The 26370-nt window shown below is 42.1% G+C and overlaps 1 protein-coding gene across 5 annotated transcripts in view; it reads left to right on the top strand.

Moving 5' to 3' along the window:
• NRP1 (neuropilin 1) overlaps nt 1-26370 on the top strand; it is a 133383-nt gene that overhangs the window by 87877 nt on the left and 19136 nt on the right. For 3 of the 5 annotated variants that reach the window (XM_077808289.1, XM_077808290.1, XM_077808293.1), the window contains exons 8-13: nt 3653-3808; nt 7264-7408; nt 10376-10707; nt 16575-16719; nt 20497-20601; nt 23838-23897. In XM_077808289.1, the coding sequence (XP_077664415.1) occupies nt 3653-3808; nt 7264-7408; nt 10376-10707; nt 16575-16719; nt 20497-20601; nt 23838-23897 (943 nt within the window). The remainder of the gene's footprint in view (nt 1-3652; nt 3809-7263; nt 7409-10375; nt 10708-16574; nt 16720-20496; nt 20602-23837; nt 23898-26370) is intronic. The other 2 variants (XM_077808291.1, XM_077808292.1) reach the window with 1 other exon arrangement.

Below are 26370 nucleotides of genomic sequence, written 5' to 3'. Positions count from 1 at the left end.
TAAAATATGTGTGCAGCATTTTGCATATCTATATCTCAGGAATGTGACTCCTATAGTTTGTCAGACAATAGTGCAGCTATAAAAAGTATTTTTACTGGATGCTAAGAGGCATTGCAGAATAAATAGTCAGGCAATATTCATACATGGAAACAGTCAGCATCTTTCAATATGCTTTCACAGGGCAGGAATTGCTTTAAGAAGTCTTATGCAGTAAGCAAGAACAACTATTTTCCTTTGATAGGGCCATTTCTCTCCCAGAAAAATGATATATTTGAGATTATCCTCATTTCACACAAGCTAAGGGCCCAATCCTTTATACATTTGCTACCAAGTGTAGTACTTGCCAACATAAGTAATCTCATTATAACAAGTAACACCCTAAGCACATGGGATCAGGCCCTAATGCCTTATTTTTGAGAAGGGATATAAGTTTTCATCTGAATGAAGGCAGGGAAAGACTCAAGAAGAGAACAATCGAGATACTATAACCAAAAATAAAATCCTGGTATTGAAAGTGACGTGTCATGATGTCACTATTGTGGATTGTTCTAGGCTAGCTCAGATAATGGCCACTCAGCCACACAAAGCACAATAAACTTCTACAAAATAGTTTGCATCTCAGAAAATAAATACCAGATGTTTGTTTATCACACACTGAGTGAAATGTCAAATAATTTTAGTGAATGCATTTGATGTTCGGCTTCAGATGTACAGTCTTTCATCACCACATCCCTCCACAGTTCAAATTAACGCGAAACAGAAGTTCTTCAAACCAACGTACCAAAATACAACTAGTATAAAACAAAAAGCCAGCTGTCAAATAATCTATCACAAATGGAGATGGGCTGACTGAGTTAGGGAAAAATGGGCAATCTCTGTACATTAATGTTTGGAAGCCTTTGTGGAAAAGTGAGCATACTGTTATACATAGACAAAGACTAGAAAGTGTAGGGTACAGCTGTTCCTGTAAGCACAACCCCAAAAGCATAAGAACATCTAATGAAATTATGACACAGTTGTCCTCGAAGTATTGCCCTCTGAATATGATTCTTCTGGAAATTCTAACACTGAGCATCTGTGTCTGACCAGAGTTATCTTTTTGGTACCTTCAGTTGCCAGTGGGTAGTAGGAATTTGGATATAGGTTGAAATTCACCTCTGTGCAGAGGCCTATGCAACACTTAAACCCTTTGCACAGAGGTAAATTTCACCTATAAAGCCCTTCTCTAAACAGGTTGTAAAGCTTTATGTTCATCCTTAATGAACGTTAGAAAGAAAAACACAGTTCAAAGTGAGTTCTCAAAGTGATTAATATGAGAATTCAGTGATGGGGAGTTTAAAAGCACGGGAGGACATCTTATGCAGTTTCGAGGGTCGTTTCTACCTTTTTTATATTATTGTTATCACCTCAGTTAGTAAGAAGGATTCATAAACATGGTTTTGAAGGTCTGGTTTGATGGCAATAATTGTTTGCTTTAGAGTCAAATGTTTCCCTTAGCCTCTGATGTTAAGTTTTAGCTTGGCTTCAAATATCTAGAACTCTCATAACAGACTGTCGCTTGACTTCATTCAAAATGTATTACTGACTGTATGTGAAAAAATAAAAAAAAAACCACTAGAGTCATTTCAAATCAGCTGGAACTGTACATGCTTAGGACCCTAATCATTTCAAACCTGAAGAGCTGTTGGAAATTTTAAGAGAAGCAGTTCATTTAAATAACTCAGCACTACACTCCCTCAGACTTCCAGATTTTCAAGTGCACTTCAGCCTGGAAGTGAATGTGATATTGGACATGACTCTGTGCAGCACACTTTACAATCAGCAGAGTACAATTTTGAGAGCATTTCAAGTTAAGTTGAGATTGCTCTGTGCAATGATACCCAGACTCCCCCATGAACTTTCAGATTGTAGCAATCTAACATTTGAGGCTCTCCAGTAACTTTAACTCACTTGATTGTTTTTGTAAGACAGTATTGGGGGTTTTTTTTGAGAGAGAGAGAGAGAGAGAGAGAGAGAGAGAATTTTTTTTCTATTACAAACAAATCTTTGCAGCATTTCATCCCCAGAAATTCAGATGCGGGGATTTTTTTTTGATTCATCAAGCTAAAATGCAAGTATTGGCATTACCAGCCTTAAAAACTATGGCAGAGACAAGGGTTTTGCACTGAAAGCCAGCACTATCCTTCCCACACAGGGCTACTGTTCTTCTGTTGCAGGACTTCAAAACAACTTATATATGACATGGAAATCAAAATAGCAGCTACCCTGTCCTGAATAACACTTCCTGCAGCTATCTGAGAAAGAATGCAGAGCATATTGATTTAGCCACTCCGGTGCCTTTGGGTGTATGACATATATCCAGGAAAAAGGATGCTTGTGGAACACTGGAGACATACATTCTGCATCCTGCATGCTTTGAAAATAATGAAAAAGCCAGAGACATGCATGGCACATTAGCACAAGAGGAGTTAATTCAATCTATTAATGGCTGGGCGCTAGGATATTATGCTGTAGCTTGGGAGAGGGGTTCAATAGGGATTTGTGCAGGAACCAAATATTTGAGCAATTTATTCCTTAATGATAGCTGTATTGCCACAATATACAAGACAACGTTTTTTTTGCATTTACAATGACATTTTTAAGTTTTAGTGACATATGTTGACTAGTAACCTGATTTTATCAATCTCACTCTGACAGAATTAATTATAAAGACTCATGTGACTGTTATAAATCTATCTACCTTAGGGTTTTATAGTGCTGCCCATCACTGTAGTATCTGGGCACTTTCCACATACAAACAGTAACAATAGCTAAGTTCCTAGTGGACTTCATGGAGTCTCTGTCTTTTGTTCCTTTTAGGGGAGTAAATTAGTAGGGCTAATATTTTGTGACTAATTATATTTCTTATATTGAAATGAAATAAATTGTTATAAGAGGCAAAAGCTAGAGTCCAGCTTTTTGGAAGGCAGGTTAATGAACTTAATTTTAATTAGCACTTCTTACTGTTTGGCACAAAGCCAGAAAATAAGGAAGGAATAAAAGTTATATAGCTCTGATTATTGACCTACTTATTAGAAACCATCTTGGTTGCCCTCAACCCTTTGGATGCTGTCTGTCTGAATGAGGGAGGGAGCGAGAATGCATCTAACACACTGTATATATATATCTTTATATATACTGCACAGAAATGCACATGGAGTGGCATTCATTTCCCCAGCAGTCTGGAAAATGTCAGTATGGCTACATCTACACTTAAAATGCTAATGGCACAGCTGCAGCACTTCAGTATAGACACTTATTACAGCAATGGGGGGGTTCTGCCCTCTCTGTAGTAAAACTACCTCCCCGAGAGGGGGTAGCTAGGTCGATGGAAGAATTATCTCTCCTATATATGAAAGAGAACCTTTTAGTACATACCTATTCCTCTTGACTGAAAAGGCAGATGTTTTCACATACTATGGTAATATAGTTTAGGAATAAATTGATACGCAGTCACAGATAAAGAGCTATAGGCCACATTGCCATCAATAATAGGATACTTTTCTTTTTTTATTAACCCCTTATGCTCCTTTGGAAACAAGGCTGTTTTCTGCTATTATAACATTATTATGCTCTAAACAGATTGTCCATATCTCCATGTTTGTTATCACAGGTAGACCTAGGCCTTCTCCGATTTGTCTCTAGCATCGGGACCCAGGGAGCCATCTCAAAGGAAACTAAGAAAATATATTTTGTGAAATCATACCGAGTAGATGTCAGCTCTAACGGAGAAGATTGGATTACACTAAAAGAGGGAAACAAACCTTTGGTAAGTCTTTTCCATTTCACCTCACTCTTGTCAAGTGATAAACCATCATAGTAGCTACAGTAATAAGAAAGGAAGGATGATCAAGCGGTTAGGGCCCAAGTCTGGGATGTGGGAGACCCAAATGCAATTCCCTACTCCACAACAGACTTCCTGGGTGACCTTGGGTAAATCACTTTAGTCTTTCTGTGCCCCAGCTCCCCATTGTAAAATAGGGATAATAGAACTTTCTTCTCTCACAGAAGTGCTCTGTAAATACATCCGTTAAAAGATTGTGAGGCTCTTCGGGTATGTCTACACTGCAGTCAGACATGGCTGGCCCATGCCAGCCGACTCAGGCTTGTGGGGCTCGGGCTCAGGGGCTGTTTCATTGCAGTGTAGCTGTTTGGGCTCAGGCTGCAGCCCGAGCTCTGGGACCCTCCCACCACTCTGGGTCTGAAAGCCCAGGCTCCAGCCTGAGCCCAGACGTCTACACAGTGAGTAAACAGCCCCTTAGCCCAAGTCCCATGAGCCTGAGTCAGCTGGCATGGCCAGTTGTGGGTGTCTAATTGCAGTGTAGACATACTGTTGGACACTACAGTGTTGGGGGTCATATAAGTACCTCAGATAGATGACTCAGCATATCTTTGCAGCCTTATAAAGATTAGTAAATCACCTTCCCTATTGCATTTGTCTATGGATTTGCCCTCTCCACCCTCCAACAGAAACAGCTTTTACCTCTTGTAAGAAAAATCCTCATTATCCACCATCGTGGGCATGAAAGTAATTTGTTTAAGGGCCAAATTCTGCTCACCCTGCTCACATGAGTAGTCTGTTCACTGCTACTCACATGCTCACCCAGAAGTCAGTATTCCCAATAGTTTCTAATGTAACCTAATGGAAACTGAATAACTCCATGCTGCCTTCTTTCAAGATAGTTGTTTTGAGCAGACATGGCTGTTGAAGTCCTGCCATAGTTATGTAATATAAAATATATAAACATATCTATGTGATCTGGACATGTCTGTATCTTCCAGTCCGATCTCATACCTTCAACAAAAGTGTCCACTAAAATGATGATAATCTCTATCACTTAGCTGATTCAATCTTCTAAGCACTTTCATGAACAATAACAAATTAATCCTCACAGGAACCACTTCACGTAGTCCTATCCCTGTTTTACAAATGAGGGGAAGCTCACAAGGTCAAATGCCACAATGATGGGCACTGTATAAGAACCTAAATAGATATAGAGATATTAAGTGACACCCAACATCATGTAGGAAATCAGTGTTGGAGGTGGTATTAGAACTCAGGGGTTTCTGGTTGTTCGTCATGTGCTCAGAACAAATGCCTCTTTCACAACTAGTCTCAAAATTCAGTTTCCTTGGAAAACTTACAATTTACATGGCTGTTGTACATGCTTTGTTAATGAAAAGATTTGACCACTCTGACTTATTGGTTAGAAGAGTTTTAAAACTTTTTTCTCTAGTCAAAGCAAATCCGATGTAAAACAGCAATGTTTTATTGTAGGTCAGAGTATTAAAAAAAAAAGAAAAGAAAATCACATCAACTAAATCTACACCAGGCTGACACTCAATTTTTATATCCCTGATCAAAAACCCAAAGGTAGGGGGACTGGGGCTATTGATGCAGCAACAAGCTCATGAAACTACACAGCTCTTTGAGGAGCCTTTCATTTTGAAAGGATTACAGCTGTAGCATAACCTGGAGTTCCATGCCTTTTAGTCAGAATCATTGGGCCCATCCAGACTCACTCACTAAGAAAAACCAGACCAATTCTTCTTTGAAAGATTTTGCTGCAAGAAATGGATCAGAAGCTGGACATCAGTGTAGAGCAAGGGTTCCGAAACTTGGTTCGCGGCTTGTTCAGGGTAAGCCCCTAGCGGGCCACGAGATGGTTTGTTTACCTGAGCGTCTGCAGGTATGGCTGCTCGCAGCTCCCAGTGGCCGCGGTGCACTGTTCCCAGCCACGGGGAGCTGCAAGCAGCTATACTTGCAGACGCTCAGGTAAACAAAGCATCTCGTGGCCCGCTAGGGGCTTACCCTGAACAAGCTGCAAACCAAGTTTGAGAACCCCTGATCTAGAGGCTCTCCCTAGATAACAAATCCAATACATTAAATTCTTTAATGAATAACTTAGAGGGATGAGCTGATGGCTGCACACAGCTAACCCATCAAGTCAATGCAGCAACTGAACATGATAAACAGGAAAATTGGAATTATGTGTAAGAAACTGTCAAATCTCCCATAAAAGGAGAAGTTCTTAAGCTTACATACGTTTAAAAAAAACAGGAAATTTTGTCTTCACACTATTTGAGGAAGAAGCAGGAAACTGAGTCATCGTCTTTGGACTCTGACTTTTAGAAGTTTTGGCCCTATTACAGAGGAGCATGCTTACCAACAAGAAAGCAGAGACCAATACAATATTTATTTGTGGGACTTATTGTTTGACCATTAACATAAAGGGACAAAGACAGGATCCTAGAAGATTGAAAACAATCAGCTATAAGGATTAATTCTCACTATACAAGACAAAAAAACTTTGGTATTTGTTAAAAAGGATTTTACATAACAGAAGGTCAAAATAAGCGGTATTATTCCCTGCAAAACTCAGAGTCCAAGTACAAGCAAAGGAATGCACATTTTATCCTGGTTCAGTAAAGGAACTTTTACACAACCTAAAATGCAGATCATTCGTCACTGAATTAAGTCCAGATCTTTGATTCTGAGTCACATGTAAACAAAGACCTTGGCTCATACGACACCTCTTTGCACCAGCTCAGTGAAGCTTAGGAGCCATAAAGCTGCCCTAACCAGGCAGCTGAGGTTTTTTCCAGCATAGCACAATCCTTGGATAGCACAGACTCAGTGTAGCTGCCCTTCATCATGCCCTCCACACAGACTCCTGGCATGAGGGACGTGCCAGGAGAAAAGAGGCATTGCCAGACCATTGCTACACTCTAGTGATCCTCAGCTCACCTAATGGTCCCTGAAGCTGTCCTGTCTTGCTTGGTGGAGGTGGGGGGAAAGGGGTTAAATAGGTCCTCACAGGAGTATCTAGGTAGCATATAGCTACCTTTACCCACACCTTGTGTTCTGCACTGAACACAGTTCATCTGAGCATGAGGTTCAGGACCTATCCAATTTATCCCAGTCTAACTATAATGGATTAACAATTGCATTCAATATTGTCATGTATATTGTGTCTTCTTTAATTTTCTTCCCAAAGCCACAGTACAGCAGAGAAACTGTTAAGCATTGGTATGTTATATAGAGGCATCTTCCAGGCTTAGTTGCTTGCAGAAATGATGCTTTGTGTATAATGACATATTCCTCCATGCAAAAAACTGTTTCAACTTTGGATTGTTGGTATGTGTAAAACACAGAATTATAAACTACATTTAAAAGAAAATATATTATTTTTTAAAAATGGTGCCTTTCCTTTCTTCCTAAAGGTATTTCAAGGGAATGTCAACCCCACTGATGTTATTCATAGGATTTTTCCCAAGCCAGTGTTAGCACGATTTGTTCGGATCAGACCTGCAAGCTGGGAAAATGGGATATCGCTGAGATTTGAAGTTTATGGCTGTAAGATAACAGGTAGGTGTCTGGAAGATTTTGAAAACCTGACATTTGTTGTATTTACATTTGGCACTTTTTTCTTTTTCTTTTTAATGATTCTGTTCTCTAAAAAAAGACTATTCTCATAAAGTTGCCAGGTGTCTGGTTTTTTACCAGAATGTCTGGTCGAAAAGGGACCCTGACAGTGGCCTTTAAAAGTCCCGTCGGCGGTACAGCGAGGCTAAGGTAGGTTCTCCGCCTGGCTGGCTCCACGTGGCTCCTGGAAGCAGCGGCATGCCCCCCCTCCACCTTCTAGGTGTTGGGGAAGCCAAGGAGCTCCACATGCTGCCTCCGCTCCGAGCACCAGCTCCACAGCCAATGGGAGCTGTGGGGGCAGCACCTGAGGACACGGCAGCGTCCAAAGCTGCCTGACCATGTCTCTGCGTAGGAGTGAGGGGGGGACATGCCACTGCTTGAGGTAAGCGCTGCCCGGAGCCTGCACCCCTGACCTCCTCCTGCTTCCCAACCTCCTGCCCCAGCCCTGATCCCCCTCCCACTGAACCCTTCAATCCAAGCCCGGAGCCCCCTCCCACACCCTGAACCCCTCATTTCTGGCCCTATCACAGAACCCACACCCCCAGCCCAGAGCCCGTACCGCTCCCACACCCCAATTCCCTGCCTCAGCCCAGAGCCCCCCCCCATACTCCGAACCCCTCAGCTCCACCCCCCAGCCCATAGCCCCCTCCTGCACCCCAAACTCCTCATCCCTGGCCTCACCCCAGAACCCGCACTCCCAGCTAGAGCCCTCACTCCCTCTTGCATCCCAACCCGCTGCCTCAGCCCAGAGCCCCCTCCCGCACCCTGAAGTCCTCATTTCTGGCCCCAGCTGGAGCCCTCACCCCCTCCCACACCCCAACCCCCTGAGGCAGCCCGGTGAAAATGAGTGAGTGAGGATGGGGAGAGCAAGCGATAGAGGGGGAGGGATGGAGTGAGCAGGGGCAGGGCCTCAGAGAAGGGGCATGGCAGGGGGCGGGACCTTGGAGGAGGGGCGAGGCAGGGGACAGGGCAAGGGTGTTCAGTTTTGTAGAAAGTTGGCAACCCTAGGTCCACATGTCTTCCACATTTGCATGGGCAGAGCCCTAAACAGGGGTATAGTTTGGCATAAAGTAGGTGGAATTAGCAAATATAAAAACCATAGAAGCAAAACCCCTGGAAAAATACAAACATTACTTTGGCATCATCTTTAGAGACTACAGATTTAAGGGGTGAGAAAACTGGGGTACAGTTTTCTTTTAATTATTTTACTATGTCATGCATTACTCTTTTGACAGTCCCTCACCTGGCCCTCCTTTCCGCACCCCATAGTCTCCAAGATATTCCCAGTTAGGCCAAGGGTTTTATTATAGATTTATTAAGGAGTTCATTTTGTATTTCAAAGCCAGGACAATGTAACATGGGATGAACAAAAAACCTTTATCTGGTCACTGAATATAAAGCTAGTTATTTACTGGTTTCAGAGTAACAGCCGTGTTAGTCTGTATTCGCAAAAAGAAAAGGAGTACTTGTGGCACCTTAGAGACTAACCAATTTATTTGAGCATAAGCTTTCCTGAGCTACAGCTCACTTCATCGGATGCATACTAGCTATTTACTGAATACCGCCCAATGTTAATATGAGTATCTAAACAGGGTGTCTAGATTTGCACTTAAAACTCAAATCAGCATTTATGTGAGGTGCATAAATGCCTAAGTGCTTATTTGGGCACTAGGATTTGCATGTTCTCTTTATAGTATATAGTGGATACCCAAGTTGAAAATTAGAAAAGATGTGAACGCACAGATCTACAAACCATTCCAACAACTAGATGTATAAGGCCAGATTCCCATTTGTGAAAGAACATTAGTCTGGCTGGAGTGCTGTTGCCCTTTTGTGGCACAGAGATCTCCCCAGATGATCTGTGTAAGCACTTTTGTAATGGCACCATCTGGCCCTCATTATCAGCAAAATGCTGTCTTTAAAAAACAAAACCAAAATAACAATTTTTGAATAAAAAAGTTTAATTTTTGAATTTAAAAAGTTACTTCCATTTTTTTATATTAATAAAATTCCCATTTACCCATAAAATTCCCAATCAGATGTCAAGAATTATAACATTCATAAACCAGTCGGAGAACACTTCGATCTCTCTGGTCACTTGAATACAGACCTAAAAGTCGCAATATTACAACAAAAAGACTTCAAAAACAGACTCCAATGAGAGACTGCTGAATTGGAATTAAATTTGCAAACTGGATGCAATTAACTTAGGCTTGAATAGAGACTGGGAGTGGATGGGTCATTACACAAAGTAAAACTATTTCCCCATGTTTATTCCCCCCCTCCACCCACCACTGTTCCTCAGATGTTCTTGTCAGCTGCTGGAACTGGCCCATCTTGATTATCACTACAAAAGGTTCCCCCCCCCCGCTCTCCTGCTGATAATAGCTCACCTTAAGTGATCACTCTCATTACAGTGTGTATGGTAACACCCATTGTTTCATGTTATCTATGTATATAAATCTCCCTACTGTATTTCCCACTGAATGCATCTGATGAAGTGAGCTGTAGCTCACGAAAGCTTATGCTCAGATGAATTTGTTAGTCTCTAAGGTGCCACAAGTCCTCCTTTTCTTTTTGAGAATACAGACTAACATGGCTGCTACTCTGAAACCAAGAATAGAGTTGACAATGAGTTTTCTGATACTTCCTGGTTCCCATCAGACCAGAAATACTTGTGGTATTTTGGTACTTCCACTACCTTCTGAAACCAGGAAGTACAAAATTAAGCAAACAAAAAATAAATTAAATTAAAGACTCAACCATAATGAGATTTGAGTTTGGAGGAAAGGGTCAAGTTATTTCTTATATTCTTTGAACTGGCTGTGGCATGTCCTTTTCTACTTTGGTTTTATGGCTGTATCAGATTTGCACAGATTAACTGTTAAACGTGGCCTGTTTCTTCTGTAGATTATCCTTGCTCTGGGATGTTGGGTATGGTGTCTGGACTCATTACCGACTCTCAGATTACAGCATCTAGTCAAGTTGACCGAAACTGGATCCCAGAAAATGCTCGTCTTATAACAAGTCGTTCAGGCTGGGCACTGCCACCAACTACTCACTTGTATACGAAGGAATGGCTTCAAGTCGACCTCGGTGAGGAGAAAATGGTGCGGGGCATAATTGTTCAGGGAGGCAAGCTCCGAGAAAACAAAGTGTTCATGAAAAAATTCAAGATTGGCTACAGCAATAATGGATCCGATTGGAAAATGATCATGGATGCCAGTAAGAAGAAGATAAAGGTGAGGGAGAAATCACTACATTGTAAATTCTCTTTTACAAAACACTTGCTTAGCTCTGATCTTTGGAAAAGGGTTGTGTTGAGGTGACCCTAGGTCTAGGCTAAATAGGGAGACTTCTTCAGCAGCAAATCTAAACGAATGTTACTAAAACAGTACTGTGACTGTGGTCAGGCTCCAACAAGCCAATCCCAAATTGCTCCTCACTGCTATGGAGCTTTTGCTTATTTATCATCCCCCGCAAACGAGCGTGATCCCAGTTTCTGTTCGGTCATGTGCAGCAAGCACACTGTGGGTCTGAGGTACGCCTCGGAATCCTTTGCAACGCTGTGGTGACAAATGCTGAAAAGAAATGCTGGAGGGTTCTATTCTTAGCCTGGCTACTGGCTTTATGTGAATTTAGGCATATCACTAAATCTGTGTGTGCTTCATTTTCCCTAGCTGCAAAATGGGGACAATGCTATTTACCTCAAAGGGCTGATCTGAGGATTTCTGAATTGTATGTAAAGTGCACTGGGATAGAGGTGCTCTGTAAGGCCTGATGCAATGCCCATTGAAATCAATGGAAACTCCCGAATGATTTTGATAAGATATGGACCCCATCTTCAATGCACAGTACTATTATATTATTACTAGTGCAGGATTTGGGACCCTGTCTGGGAAAGGCAATTGACACATATGGCTGAGCAGAAATAGCAAAAACTTTAGAGGAGGAAATGACATAGACAGAGGACCAAGTGGATTGTTGTGTGACTGAGCTGGTAGGAGGAAAAAAAGAGATCAACAACAAAGAGCAGGCCCCAAATAGTGTATTTGCCTAGGTCCAGTCCTGGATGCATACTCTGGAATGTTTTAAAAATATCTAGCCAAAATCCTGTCCATTTAGTCTCATGTGCCTTTTTGGTATCTTTGCCCAGAATGTACATTTAGATATTTTTGCCTGAAAGCACAACTGTCACCTCCATAATCTGCCTGTGTCTCCTACTCTATTACTTAAGAGATATCACCATTCACTGCGCAGGGCATAATGAACAGGAGGACTTGTGGCACCTTAGAGACCAACAAATTTATTTGAGTTTAAGCTTTCGTGGGCTACAGCTCACTTCATCGGATGCATAGAATGGAACATATAGTAGGAAGATATATATACACATACAGAGAACATGAAAAGGTAGAGTAAGAGTCTCTAAGGTGCCACAAGTACTCCTGTTCTTTTTGCGGATACAGACTAACACAGCTGCTACTCTGAATCAGGTCATAATGCTTTGCTACTGACATGGTAATGACAAGGAACCATGAATTGTACCTACAATAAGGGAATAAAGAGAGGAAGAGCAATGACAAAAATGCAGCAAAAAACTCCACACACCTGTTTAGCTGCTCTTTATCCCAGTTCTGTTATTCTGGAGTTCAGGTATAAAGGCCATGCCTGCCCTGCCCCCTGTGTGTGCTGGGCCGGACCCGCCCCCCGAACCCCTCCTGCAGCCGAACCCCCTGTCCTGAGCCCCCTGCTGCCCTCCACACCCCTCCTGCACCCTGACCCCCTGCCCTAAGCCCCCTGTCACACCCCTCCTGCATCCTGACCCCCTGCCCTGAGCCCCCTGCCGCACCTCACAACCCTCCTACACCCCGACCCCCTGCCCTGAGCTCCCTGTTGCACCCCACACCCTGACCCTCTTCCCTGAGCCCCCTGCCACACCCCGCACACCTCCTGCACCCCAACCCCCTGCCCTGAGCCCCCTGCCGCACCCTGCACCTGTCCTGCACCCCCTGGGGGCAGGTAGGGGGCGGAGTTGGGGTGGGGATTTCAGGGAAGGAGTTGGAATGGGGGCAGGGAAGGGGTGGGAAGAGGCAGGGCAGGGGCGGGGCCTCACGGAAGGGGTAGAGTGGGCGCGGGGCCGGAGCAGCGGGGGAGGGGGTGGTCAGTGGTGCAGCCCTCAGACCAATGTACTAGTCCTCATGTGGCCCTCATGATCATATGAGTTTGAGACCCTTGGGCTAAGTGGACACATGACTAGCTTTTCTTAGCACATTTTGTAAATAGTGGGCTTCATTCTTTCCTGTTGCAACTCCACAGAAAAGTCCTTCTCAGTCCTGAGTCCTTCTTAGTTGATTATCTTTCTTCCTAATTTGTTTTGGGGATAAACACAAAATGGGGTCATCCTTTGAAGTTGACTATTCTTTCTCGTTACTATGAGTTGTGATTTCACCATAAAGTATGAAGAGGGTTTAAATCAATACTGAGATCTAACCATTTCTCTGTTAAAATGGATGTTGTTTTGACATGTACTTCCACACGCTGGATCAATGAGAAGAAAAATGTTGCCATATGCTTTAAGTGGTACACTGTATGTTACATGGCCTTCTGTTTTCTAATCCAACTGCTTGCCATCGTTGTCAAAAGTTAACAATGTTAACAAAAAAAGAATGCTAGCTAACCCATTTAAGTCTATCCAGAGCTTTCATTGCTATCAGAAATTAACTTCCAAGATTAATGGCTTTTTTAAAAATGTTGTGTTTTATAACAGTATAATCCACCCCAAAAATTCAAAACATTTTCTTCCTTAGAAAAAGTTTTATTAAAAGGGAATCTGATAAATCCTAGGATTTGGGAAACTGATGGATTTAAAATGTTAATACAGGAATGTATTATTTTTAAATGTTAATAAAGCTGGACTGTACAGAATGCTAGCTATATTGAGTCCCAACATGAAAGTGGATTGGAAACATCCCTGTTTGTTTTATGAAATGAAACACATCATTTTCACTTGGGTAAAATCTTGACTTTGAAAAACAAACAATTGCATGTTATACAAGTAAAGAAAGAACTCTGAAAAGCTAAGCGGATCAGCAATATATATCACGGGAATAAAACACTGTCCTGTGTCTACCACCTCTTTTACTCTATCTCCCCATCCATGTCTTCATCTCATTTCACTTGGACTATTATAATTCTCTTCTCCATGGTCTCCTCAATTTCCAGCTCTTCCAGATTCCAGCATGTCTCCACCCACCTCAAATGTACAAAGAAATATATATCACTTCAATCCACAGGCAACTTCATTGGCTCCCTACTCATTTTAGGATTCAATTTATGTTTGCCCTCCTTCTATGTAACCCCCGTGGACTTGCTCCTATCTACATCATGAAGCTTGTCTCTCTTTTTCCATTCTCCCTCCTGACTCCTTCTACTCATCTACTACTGACATTCTCACTCTCTTTCCATGCTTTCTGGCCACTGATGCTGCAAGAATCTTCTCCTTTGCATCTCCTGCCATCTGGAACAATCTTCCTTAATCCATCTGCCAGGCTGACTTTGTTTTAAAATGTCACTAAGAATTATATATTTTCTCTCTTTCCAACACTTATTACCTTCCCTTTTACTGAGTTATTATTTATCTTTGTAACCAAATAAAGCATTTTATGGTACAGCCTGTATGAAAGACACAACTCACAATCACGTTTTGCTGTATGCACCTTCCTCTGCCCCTGCAAAGAAGATTGGTGTGTGTTGGAAATGAGCAATCAAAACTGAATCACAGGCAGGTCTATACTACAAAAGACAATGATTCAATATAATTATGATTCAATATAATTCTAGATGCCTCTTAAATTCTAATGCCTAGGTGTCAGTGCTGAGTACTGATGTCTTTTATAACACAGTTGTCATTATAATATGTTGCTATTAAGACTATTATTAAAAGAGAAGTCAGGATTCCTTAGATAACATATGTCTGCCTACTTTTACACATAAAATGGCTTGTCCTATTCTTTCTCATACAGTAGGTAGCTACTCTGACCTTTTGAGCTGTATTAATATACAAATATAAAAAGAAAGCCTTAATAATTGTAAATTAATTAGATACAAATCGCAGTGCCTTCTGAATACCCATTCCTGACCAAAATCATCTGAGTTCTCTCAGAACACTAGCTGACCTAGTGCTCTTTGAAAGAAATTCCAGAAACCCAGTCTTCTATAGGGAGTGAGGATAGTCATGTCATTATTATAAGCAGCTCTTAATATCAGTAATTCCAGGTACTGGTATATTTACCATTATTGGTACTATTGGTTTTGGGGTTTTTTGGTGATTAATACTCAAGACTCAACTCCACACTTTAGGGCCAGATTTTGCTCTGATTGATTTCAAAGGGAGCAGAGGCATGTCCTCTAGAATAATAATTTATTGCAAGGCCTTGCATATGCATATGTACACCACCCATTTAACTGTGCCTAGTTCACTCCACAATAAGGCTTGGTGTGCTCCAAAAGCCAGGCTCTGAGACACTCCAAACAGCCCCAAGATTAATTGTGGGTTAGACCATGCACAATTGAATAGGAAGCAGCAGGGCACTAGCTGGTACAGCCAAAGTCTCAGTCAAGTAAACTTGTACAGTTGCCAAAAAGGGTTGGGAGCCGCTGGTTTACTATATAGAAACTCAAACCAAAAACAAGTGGCATTTTTAGAATTACAGTGAAAAAAAATCAATAATCAGTTTTTCCTGTGGCCTATCCCTGCTTTGAAATACAAAATCAGCTTTTCCTGCTGCCTCTGCTTTGTCTGCCTTTGGATCACTAGCAGGAAAGTGCTGTGTGTTGAGTTGTGGTCTCATCCAAATAAGACGTGTATCTGGCAGCTGCTTTTCTTATCAATGCAAAAATGAAGCTTCATCCTGAAGGACTAAGAGCTGGAAGTTCCCTTAAATGTCACTGTAATCTCAAATTTGGATTCCAGTTCAAAGGAGATTTTGATTAGCATTGCGATTCAGCCAGTTCTTATACAATAAACTCTCAGCTGCTTTACATACAATTTATTGCTCTGTTCTTTTGTCTAGCCTGTACTTCAGTGAAATTATTTTATGAGTAATGCTGGAATTCAGGAGATCTGAGTTCCATTTCTGGCAATGCCACAGGTCTTCTGTATGATTCTGGGCACTTAATACTCTGTTCCCCACCTGTAAAATGGAAATAATGATATTTCCTTTTTTCCTATCCTTTATTCTCTATATTTGGAATGTAAGTTCTTCATGTCAGGAACTGTCGTTTACTGTGTATGTGCTGTGTGTGTATAGCACCTAGCACAATGGGGCCCTGATCTCAATTGGTGCCTCTAGGTATTGATGAAATACAAATAATAAATAGTAATAACTTGATCTACATACAGAACTTCCATTTCACTGACATCAGCAGGAGTCACAAGCAGTTGAAAGCTGCTGTATAACTAAGGGATCCACAATGCTGCTGAGAGATTTTTGTCCCAAATACATGTCCATCAAGCTGCTTTGCCCTCTGAAATTCTGTTGGGTACTCTTTGCAGATCTGTTAGTAGGTAGTTTTCTTTGTTCTTATTCAAGACCAGTTTCATTGGAAGAACTCTTGCAGCTACTGCTCCTGAGTTTAATTTGCACCTTTTTAAAATAACTATAACTTATGAAACTCTGACTCTGTCACTGCGGGAAATCAGATTGAAGTTTTCTCTTGAATAGTTGGGTTATTATTATAACTACTTAAAAAGTGACAGGATCTTTTCCTCAGTCATTTTCTCCCCATGAAGTGCTGAAAATGTCACCCAGTAAAACCCCAGATATCACAGTGTCATTTAAAAACATGTCTCATTAGACACTCAGCTCCTGTTATGACCCTGATAGATTGGTTGCTACTGAGTTTATGAAAAATGAGATGTGTCACTTTTCAGAGAAGCTTTAACTACATGTTCCTTCCTCATTTAAGAAAGGAATGTCAGGCACTTATTAAATTGGTAGGATTTGGCCTACTTCTCATCCAATTCAAATACTAGAGACCTAAAGAAAAAAAGACAATTGTTGAAAGCGATTTTTTTTTTTTAACAAGCAGCATTTGTCATGCCTTGCAGACTTTTGAAGGCAACACCAACTATGATACGCCTGAGCTACGTACTTTTGAACCCATAACAACCAGATTAATCCGTGTCTACCCTGAGAGAGCCACACATGGAGGACTGGGGCTGAGAATGGAACTACTGGGCTGTGAATTTGAAGGTAATTGCTCTGACAGAGATGAATGCATTGTATTAATTATTTTCATACAGATACACTCTGGCTTGGAGTACTGCTGAGCACAGCTGCTCCCATAGGAGTAGCACGTGGGACTCTTGCATCAGTGACTGCCATCAGTGCTGTTTCTTGGCCCGGTCAACGCCCTCACTGAGGACATTTGAATATGTCTGCAGCACTAAGTTATATATTATTCTTTCCACAATTCCTTTTGTGAATCCTTGTGATGGTCTCACCGCACAGGGTCTTCTGCTCCTTTAAGTAATCTCAGGATTACTTGAATATTGCACAAGAGGGGTGTGCAGCACTTTTCAGAGAGACCAAAGATGCGTCCCTACCCCCAAGTGGTTTGCAATTGAGGTTAGTTATATGATATGACACAGGAAGAGAAGGCTTCTAAGAATGGGGAGGCTCATTTACACAAAATAAGATGCTGAGGACACTTTCTGCAAGGTAGACATCGTGTTACCCACTGTGGTGGGTTTGATAGGTTGGTTGAGTGGTTGTTGTTGTTTTTTGTTTGTTTGGGGTTTTTTTGCTAATCAAGGCCCCAGTTCTGTATCAGGCACCTAGAAGATAGATGGCCAGGACAAGAAAAGTCAAGGAATCAATCCTGCAACAGTGCCCTGAAGTATCACAATGGCTTTATTTCTGTATACCAAAAAAGTGATGTGCATTTGGTCATTTTATCTGATGGATAATAGTGCAGAAGGGTGGCCATTACAAACGATAAAGCTGCTGATCTTCTGCATTATTCTTATTTATATTTATGAAGCATCACTATTCAAGTCTATTGAGATTCTTACACTAGTCCTATTACAGTGGTATCCAAAGATAAATTAAAGCAACTAGTATATGACATGTGGTTCCTTCTCTATTCCATTCCCCAGGAGAAAGTGTGGGAGGTGTTTTTGTTAAAGCTGAACTATATGCTGCTTTGTGTGAAAGCCGGGTTGAAGAAGTGTGATTCACACTTGGCCTGCAAAGTCATGAGGTTGGAGGGACTTCTCTGTTTCTGGGGCCATTCTCAATTCCTATGGGAGTTCTCAGTTCCTGCAGGTCATTGCCCTTGCTTTTGATCAAGGAGAGAAGATGCAGTACCTGCCCAAAAGGCCCTTGCTGTCTATGGTGCAATCATTCTCCAATCGAACTCAATGACTGTTTTGCTAACGATGTTCGTAGGAACAGAATCAAACCCTAAAGCAGACACACAGCACTACATAGTACTCTACTCAGAAGGAAAGTGGGAGGGCATAAAGACTCTCCCTTCTATGTATTCATTCAAGGGCTGAGCACAATCACAGTCTTTATGCTCACCTGAACACAAGGTGACTGAGGATAGTGCCATTAGAATTACTAGCCACTCCAAAAGTGGTGAAGAGGTTGGTCCATGGCTCCACCACACTATCTCATCCTAACCAGGAGAATTGGCTAGCCGGAGAAGGGATAGAAATTGTGATAGGAACAGAGACACAGAAGAAGTTGCAAAAATATGAGTGGGAGAAGGATCCAATGGGAATGATTAGCAGGAAGGTTTGTATGCAACCAGGGCATTCAGAGAGGTTAGGATGAAATAAGAGCTGAAATGCAGGCAAAGGTGGGATGATACCAGGTCCGCAAGGTTAAGATAAGAAGCTTGAACTTGATACCGAAGGCTAGAGGAAGGGATTCATAGAGAGAGATACCTGACTTAGGGAATAGATGTACTGTGTATAGGGTTGCCAATCCTCCAGGATTGGCCTGCAGTCTCCCAGCATCGGCACTGATCTCCCGGTGACTATTGAAAACAATTTTTAAATTTTAAGAAAATGACATTATGTCGTGTTAGGGAAAAAATCTCCCGGTATAGCTTCAGTCAGAGTTGGCAACCCTAACTACCTACTTCAGTTATGTAGAGACCTGTTCTTGTATGTAACTAGAGCTACAGTGCACACGGACCCTGTGGATCCACCGTGTTTCATCCAGAATGGAGCTGCTAGAGGAACCTCAATCCATCCTGGAATTTCTGGCATACAAGGGGACTACATAACTTGCACCTGGAATGGCTGGCCAGCTCTGTGGGCTAATGCAGAGGAGGGAGGAGTCCAAGAGAGACACACATTATTGCATGGGCTTTCAGTACGGTGACCAGTTGTTACTGAAAATAGCAATATTCCAGAGTAGATAAAAGCTTGGTTCAAGCTCCCTGTGCTGATTACACTGAGCCAGCTAATTGCACCTGGCATAGCTACACACTCCTGATATAAAATCTAAATCTTATGCTTAAACAGTGTGTGTGGTGTCTGGGTTTTGTGATTTCCGAGTTGTTATTGCTGTTTGCTTGGTGGACATTGGGTCTTAGATACGTCTTCTGGCACCTTTCACAAATCACAGCTCTTAATCATAATAACAAAAGGTCAAACCTTTATTGGATAGGCAGCGGCTACCAGAATATCATCACCAGCCATAAACGAGTCATGGCCAGCAGCGGCTACTGACATCATTAATGTCTCATATTTATGAATATCTTTAAAAAAATAACCTTCACACCTTCAAATTAAGCAATAGCAATAGCATTGATAATGATGCTTTTCTGTCTCTGTTACCCTGCCTATAATCAGACAGTTCCTCTCCCACACAGGCTCCGAAGGGAGTGGTTATATGTTGCCCACCATTTTTAATGTTTAGTTACACAAACACCAGGATGATGCTTAAAACAGTAATCAGAAGAGTGGGTGGATTAATATTGGTTTAAAAATTTCAAGGATTAATATTTCCTAAGTAAACTCTATTGCATGGAGTTTAGGAAAGGAGGACTAAATCCAGATCAGCATAATCCTAAAAGTCAAATTGTGTCCTGGCTGGTGCTGGAGCTAAATGGGAACAAGGGATACGGGAGGTAAATCCTGTGATCAAACCAGGGCAGGATCCTGCTGGGGGGGATGGGAACTCATGGTGCAGCACATTTAGCTGCTGCTCAGAAAAAGAGATAGTGGATGGTCCCCCAGGTTAGTGCAAGGACGTCCCCCAGGCTAGTGCATGCTGCTGACTGATGTGTAGGGGCTGGCTAGCAGAGTCGTGGGCCTGCCTCCCTAATGCGAGATCATGCATGCCTGTGGCTGTGGTGCATGGGCACGCTGGACAGTGGAGTCCCTCTCCTGACTGTGAAGTAAATACCTGCTCTGTGGAAAAAAGGGCTCCCTCTGCCTCCTTCTTCCCCTTCACACAGACTTCTGCACAGGCCCGCATTCCACGGCCCCAAGGGACTTGGTGTGGCCCAGAGCTAGGCCACTAGTGAAGTATGTGGTATGTAGCAAGTGAGCATGCACCACTCATGCTGCTCCTTTTCAGAACATTCTCTCTCTCAGGTCCGCCCACAGGCACCCTGCTCTGCAGCAGAAGGATGGCTCTTGTACCAAATACAGCACCTCCTCTCTTCCCCTCCCACATGCCCTGCCCTCTACTGTGCCGGATGTCACCCTTCATTAGTAGGAGCATATCACTCATCAGATTGTAAATAATAGAAGGATGTTACTATGATTAAATCCCCCATTCCCTCCCTGCACTTCAGATCAAACACCCTTAATGGGCGGTTAAAGGGCGGCGGTGGGGGGGGGTGGGGATGACAGTGAACAGATCGTAGCAAGGAAATCCAAGGGGATTCTTTTCACCTACTGTAGCACATGAAGTACATTATACTTTGTTCATCAAAATCGCACAGCTGAGACAATGACAAGTCCCCAGGACACATTTTAACTGAGTAACCCCGGGATTTTGTTTCAGCACCGACATCAGTCCCTACCACTACAGAGGGCAATCCTGTAGATGAGTGTGATGATGACCAGGCAAACTGTCACAGCGGAACAGGTGATGACTACCAACTGACAGGTGCAGAAACCATCCTCATTCCATTGCAGCCTCATTTTAGTTCATGTTGATCACCAATTACCAGCTAAATGTCTGTCTTGATTGAATCACTCATGATGAATGGACATTGGTATGCAGTTTGTATTGTCTGCACTGTCACAACATAGGCATCTGCATTTTATATGTGACAATACTTTTGATTGTTTTCTCCACTGTGTAATTTTTGAGGCAAAGAATAGTGACTAGCAGGCAGATAGGGCATTTTTGGACCAAGAATTGCATATAACCAAATGCCTTATTTAACTTTCCCTCAGGAAAAAAACCCTGGACAGACCTTTAGGAAAAGTTTTATTCTGATACCAAGGGTAGCTCAAAATGAGGGTATTGCTGAGACTCAAGAGGCCCATTTTCACACTTCTTTTGTGCCCTTGCCATCTGGGGCAGGATTCCCTGCTTAGCCATTGCCCTTTCCCAAGAGGCCATTGAGTAAACAAATACACATTCACACAGAGAGAGCCGTGATCTATCTCTTCTCCACTGTCCCTCCAACACAACCATATAAGGGGTGGCTGCTAACGTCTTCAGGATACCGCCACCAGCATAGAGATAGGAAGACAAAGAGTCCAAAGCAGTGCACTGCAGACCAGGGTGTTTATGTTTCTTTTTTGTTCTTGTGCATAGAGACCCCTTCTCTCTGCATAAGTTGGCGCTGCACAGTCAGCTTTGGTATTTTTCTGTGGCTTACATATCTCAGAGGATTATGTGTCTGGTCTATTGGAAAAGGCCCTCGGTTAGCAGAAATATACACTGACACCAACAGGGCTTATTTTCAGACAAACTGATACAAGTTATTGCACTATCACTCCCTTCCATGGTTAGCCTACTAAATGTGTATTGCTTCCTATATCCATGATATAAAATATGGCTTAAATTTGGCACTCTGTGTCTGAGAGCACTTTGGATAACCTTAGATAGTTGGGGGTGGGAGGGGGGCTTGCACTGGAAGCAGTCAAAATTGGATGCAAAAAACCTGCCCTTTCAGCATCCAGCTCCTTCTGAGCCTTCACTGTATTTCCTGTAAACACAAGGTGCAAACAGAGGGTTTTATTCATAGTTTAAAAATACAGATCTTTTGAGCAGAAGTGGCACTGCACTGTCCCAGTCCCTGCTTTTCAAATCACAGTATCCTAGCTGATTTTTATTCTTTTGAAAATAGCCAAAGCAATGAATCTGAAATAAGGAAATACCATCTGACTGCTAAATAGTTCAGAAAGCTTTCAGCATCAGTAAACCTTTGGATTTCTTGCATGCATATATCTCCAGAGCTGATTCAAAGAAATCTGGGGCCTTCTGTGATGACATTCAACTGGGGCCCCTAGTTGCAAGGCTCACAGTTTAGGAGCAGATGGTGCATGGCACAGGTGCACCATCTGAGGGGTAGGGGGAAGAAGGAAGGAGCACACAAAGAGCTTCCCAGTTCAATGACATTCACAGTCCCTGCTCTCCAGCGAGAAAGGAACTGCACCCATATGCCTCAGAAGGATATGAGACCATGGCCCCAACCATCCACCCTGGCCAACTCTACAATACACTACAGGGAGCAGTCTGAACCGTCCAACACAGTGATGCAGCCTTCAGTCTTCCCTAAGTGCCAGGCCACTCGGGGAGGGAACAGAACCAGGTCACCTGGCTCTTAGTCCAGTGCTCTATTTCCACTGCACAATACTGCCTTTTTATATAAAGCTTTTCAATAAAGCCTTCAGGCTTTAATATTATTCATTGCTTGTATTACAATCGAACTTAAAAACCCCAGCCTGCATCAGGCCCCCATTGTGCTAGGCACTGTTCAGACACGTGGTATTTTATGGAGATAATATACATAACACAAACATGTAATGATGCTAATTTAATTATTTAAGTGAATTTTCAAAATGTATAAAAGGAATGTTTTATGCTGTGTAAATTGTGTGCCACACTACGGATACTGGACAGGTAAAGAGCTGATTTTTCAGCTTCTTCCCTTTTTTTGCTAGTTTTCAATTAGCATGTGAAAGGTTACATTCTCAAATGTATAACTCTGTCAGATTCAGCTGCTTGATAGTATTTACACAAATGTAAGTATCAAAATAACCTTGTCTGACAATATAACTGTCATTACACTCTAGACCAGATTCTTCCCTGGTACACTTTGGCCCCAAATATAGCTAAATTATTTGTGTGTCTTCCTGCATCGTCATCAGACTCTCCATTATATCACTCACTCAGACAGAAAACCAATATAGCTTGGGCATTCAATTTCATTAAAACTCATCCTAGGCCTTTCTCTAACGTGTAAAACTTACTGGTGAGAGAAGGGAGATTTGGCTGATAATCAGCAGCCTATTGCTTCATAAACAAGCATTCCTCTTCCTTTACTTTTTGTTTCCTTTATCAATATGATGACATCAGCAGTAAATTACTGAGTGTAGAGTGGAACCAAGGCTCCACCCATTCCTTGCCTACCTGCTCCAAGAAGAAAACACGTGGAATAGTTTCTCCATTCTATCCTGTGTGCCTGAACACAAGATCCAGGCTGTCCATGTCGGGATAGAAGAGAAGCTTTTCATCCATCGCATCCCTTCCACAGGCACAAAGTCTGTGTCAGATTCTAGCCCAGATCCAGCTGAGCCTTGTGGAGTTTTGATGTGAACTCTTCTCACAACTTAGCTACAAGACAATGCTGGGGAAGGATCCTGCAGTCGCTGGGGATGGACTAGGTTCCCTAATGTAGATCTTTTCTATCCCTGATTTGGGAGGCAGCATAGTATGGATGCTTGAGTGCAGAGTTGGGTTTTAGGAAGTCCTGAATTCTAGTCCCCAGGTCTGCCAGTAAGTTACTTCAAGGAAGACTTGCTGTAAGTTACTTCACTTCTCTGCCTAATTTTCACCATTCATAAAATGAGGACAATCACAGTGAATGTTGTAAGCATTAATTAGTTAGTGTTTCTAAACGGTTTCTTCAATATACAGCTCTACATAGGTGCTGTTTGTTATGAATATTTTCTATTATTCTCGTGTTGAAAAAGGAAACCAGATCTCTCTCTCTCTCTCTCTCTCTCATTCTGTATGAGATTTATGCATGCACATTCACATATGTATGTGCTTAGCCAGACAAACATCTCGGTAATATTTTTCATGTATATTTAGAAACTTCCTAATGATTGCTGTGTCTTACTGTCCTGTTTCATGTGTCATATCATGTATAATTTATTTTTCAGGTGGTACTACAGTGCTGACTACAGAAAAGCCGACAGTAATAGACAGTACAGTACAGCCAGGTATAAAAAAGAAATTTTCTCATTAAAAACATAGTAAATTCCTTACCCAAATCTCATGCCAAAGACAAAAATAATGAATTGCAGCACTTCCTGGCTTTCTGTTCCCTAAAAGTCTCTGAAGTAAAGAAGCATCTGGTCTTTGAGCTTTGTACAGTAAATATTTAACTCCTTTCATCCACATGTATATGCAGTCAACAGCAATATTTCCTTCTGCAAATGCCTAATGGTGACAATACTCGTTATAAACTAAACTAACTTAATCACGCCACAAACTCCATTTAAATGCAGCATATGTGTGACACTGTTTGCAAGCTCCAGATGAAAAAAACAGACAGAAAGACAGATTCACTATTGACATCCCTCACAATTCTGCAAAACCAAGATAAAGAAAGTTTGCCAGTTTTCTCCACCACAGAGCTGGCAAGTTTACAATATTATTTTCTAGCAAGTACTTTCAAAATGGGGTTATATAAACTGCTACCATAAACTTGCACTAAGAGGAAAGGAGCTGTCATGGGCAGCAAGTCATCTTTCCTTAATCAATACAATAGCTAACAGCTTTTACAATCCTTCATTTGCTACTTCCCCCTGCTTCACAGCCCAGGCTTCACAGCATTTGAGTTCTGGACATTTTTAATATCCTGTACAATTTAAAAAAAAACAAAACCCAAACTCCTAAAAGTATGAGCAGCAATTTTAAATGCTCTGCATTAATAACTGTGGACTGGTGAGGAGGTCAATGTTCAGTTATTCCCATTTCCTTTAGTAAAGCACAGCCAGGCACGGTCTCCCAAGTAATTTATTATTAACAGGGTGTGTAACTGTGTATCAGTGTTTCCTCCACAATAGGACACCATCAGGCTTTGCTTCAAGCAAAAAGAATTGTGTTAATAATTAGAATGCTTCCTTAAGGACACTGGTGACCTGATTAAGAAGCAAAATTGACTTAGTTTAGAAGTTGTTTTTGTTCTTAATTTCTGATTCCCAGAATAAAGGTGTATAGGTGAAAACTTTCCCCCCACCTCAGAATTTGTTTCCCTTGTCCTAGGCATGTGTTTAGTCAGCATGTATTATTCTGAGTAATGTCCTGCTTTCGAGTCAAGATGGGATCTCAACAGACAGCTCTGCCTGCCTGCTCCTGCACCACCTCGGTTAGAGGGAACAACCAGCTTGCAGGTAGAGCTGGTCAGAAAAAGTCAGACAAAGCAGTTATTGATCGGAAAACGTTGTTCTGTCAAAATCGAAATACTTTGTGACATCATGTCAATGCTGTCAACATTTTGTTTTGCAGTAAAAAGGGGGGGTGGGGGGGAAGAGTTCCAAAACATCCCAGTAGGACATTTTCAGAATGAAACATTTTGATTTTTCCTTTCAAAATGATTTTTTTCTTTCTAACATTCTTATTATGTATTATATATTGTAACAAAACAGTCTGACCAAGCCAGAGTGATTGTTTTTTAATTTGCTTTCACTGAGAATTTTGAAATTTTGGTATTTGCTTCCATATAGGAATGAAAACAAATCTGGAAATCTCAAAATCCTCCATGAAATGGAATTTCCACTCTGCACACAGCTCCAGTTGCAAGTTATGCTGAGTCTTGTTGGCTTGAGTGGACTGTTCCGTAATATGACTGACTACTTTTGGCAAGGGCAGGGGAGAGTCTTTCAGGATCTCTTCATTGTCTTTCTTTACTGCCCGCCCCCCCGCACTGCCGTTACTTGCTCTGTGATGAGCCAGCATTTTTCCAGCTAAAGACATTGCTTTGAGGCACCCTTCAGAGCTTGCCAATGTTATTTCCCTTTATTGTTCAGTCAGTCACTTGTGTTCACTAGGCACTACTTCCTCCCATGGCATAAGGGATAAGCGCCGATCCCAAACTCCAATTCTCCATGTGGCAGCATATAACAAAGGCTCACAGACAGATGGGCAGCCAGATAAAATAGTGATGGTCCCTGAAAAAATGTTTATAAATTAAAACAAAAGTTCCAGAATCTTTGCACTGCCTCACTGCAAGGCATCCTTAAACGCTGCATAAAGGGGAAGCTGAGGATATTCCCTAATATTGGGGAAATCTCTAGTGATGTGAAGGCAGTGTAAGTGGCTCTCCATCACCCATTCCTGTTGTCATAAGGGTCAGCCTTGGACATGGAGTGGCAGAAAAGGGGCAAGTAAGTTTGGGAGGGATGGGGTCGGGCAGAGTGCAAGATCCCTACTCAGATCCCCAGCCTCTGCAGCTACTGGTTGCAAGCAGTGTAATTTAAACTAACCTTGAAGCTGGTCTAAGTTATTCCTGGGACCTCTTTGGCCCCCACTGACCCAGAATTGGAGGAGTGACTTAGAGCCATCTTTCTCCACCCCCTCTCCTCAGCTGCTCCAAGTGTAACTTCAGTACAGCAGTCAACAGCCCTCGGATTCGGTCCTGATTCTATTTAAATCAATGAGATTTTTGCCATTGATGTCAGTGGGGCTGAG

Source organism: Eretmochelys imbricata, chromosome 2 (assembly GCF_965152235.1).
Source record: "Eretmochelys imbricata isolate rEreImb1 chromosome 2, rEreImb1.hap1, whole genome shotgun sequence".
NCBI classification, from domain to species: Eukaryota; Metazoa; Chordata; order Testudines; family Cheloniidae; genus Eretmochelys; species Eretmochelys imbricata.
The sequence above is the reverse complement of the archived record's forward strand: the minus strand, read 5'-3'. Positions and strand labels throughout refer to the sequence as shown.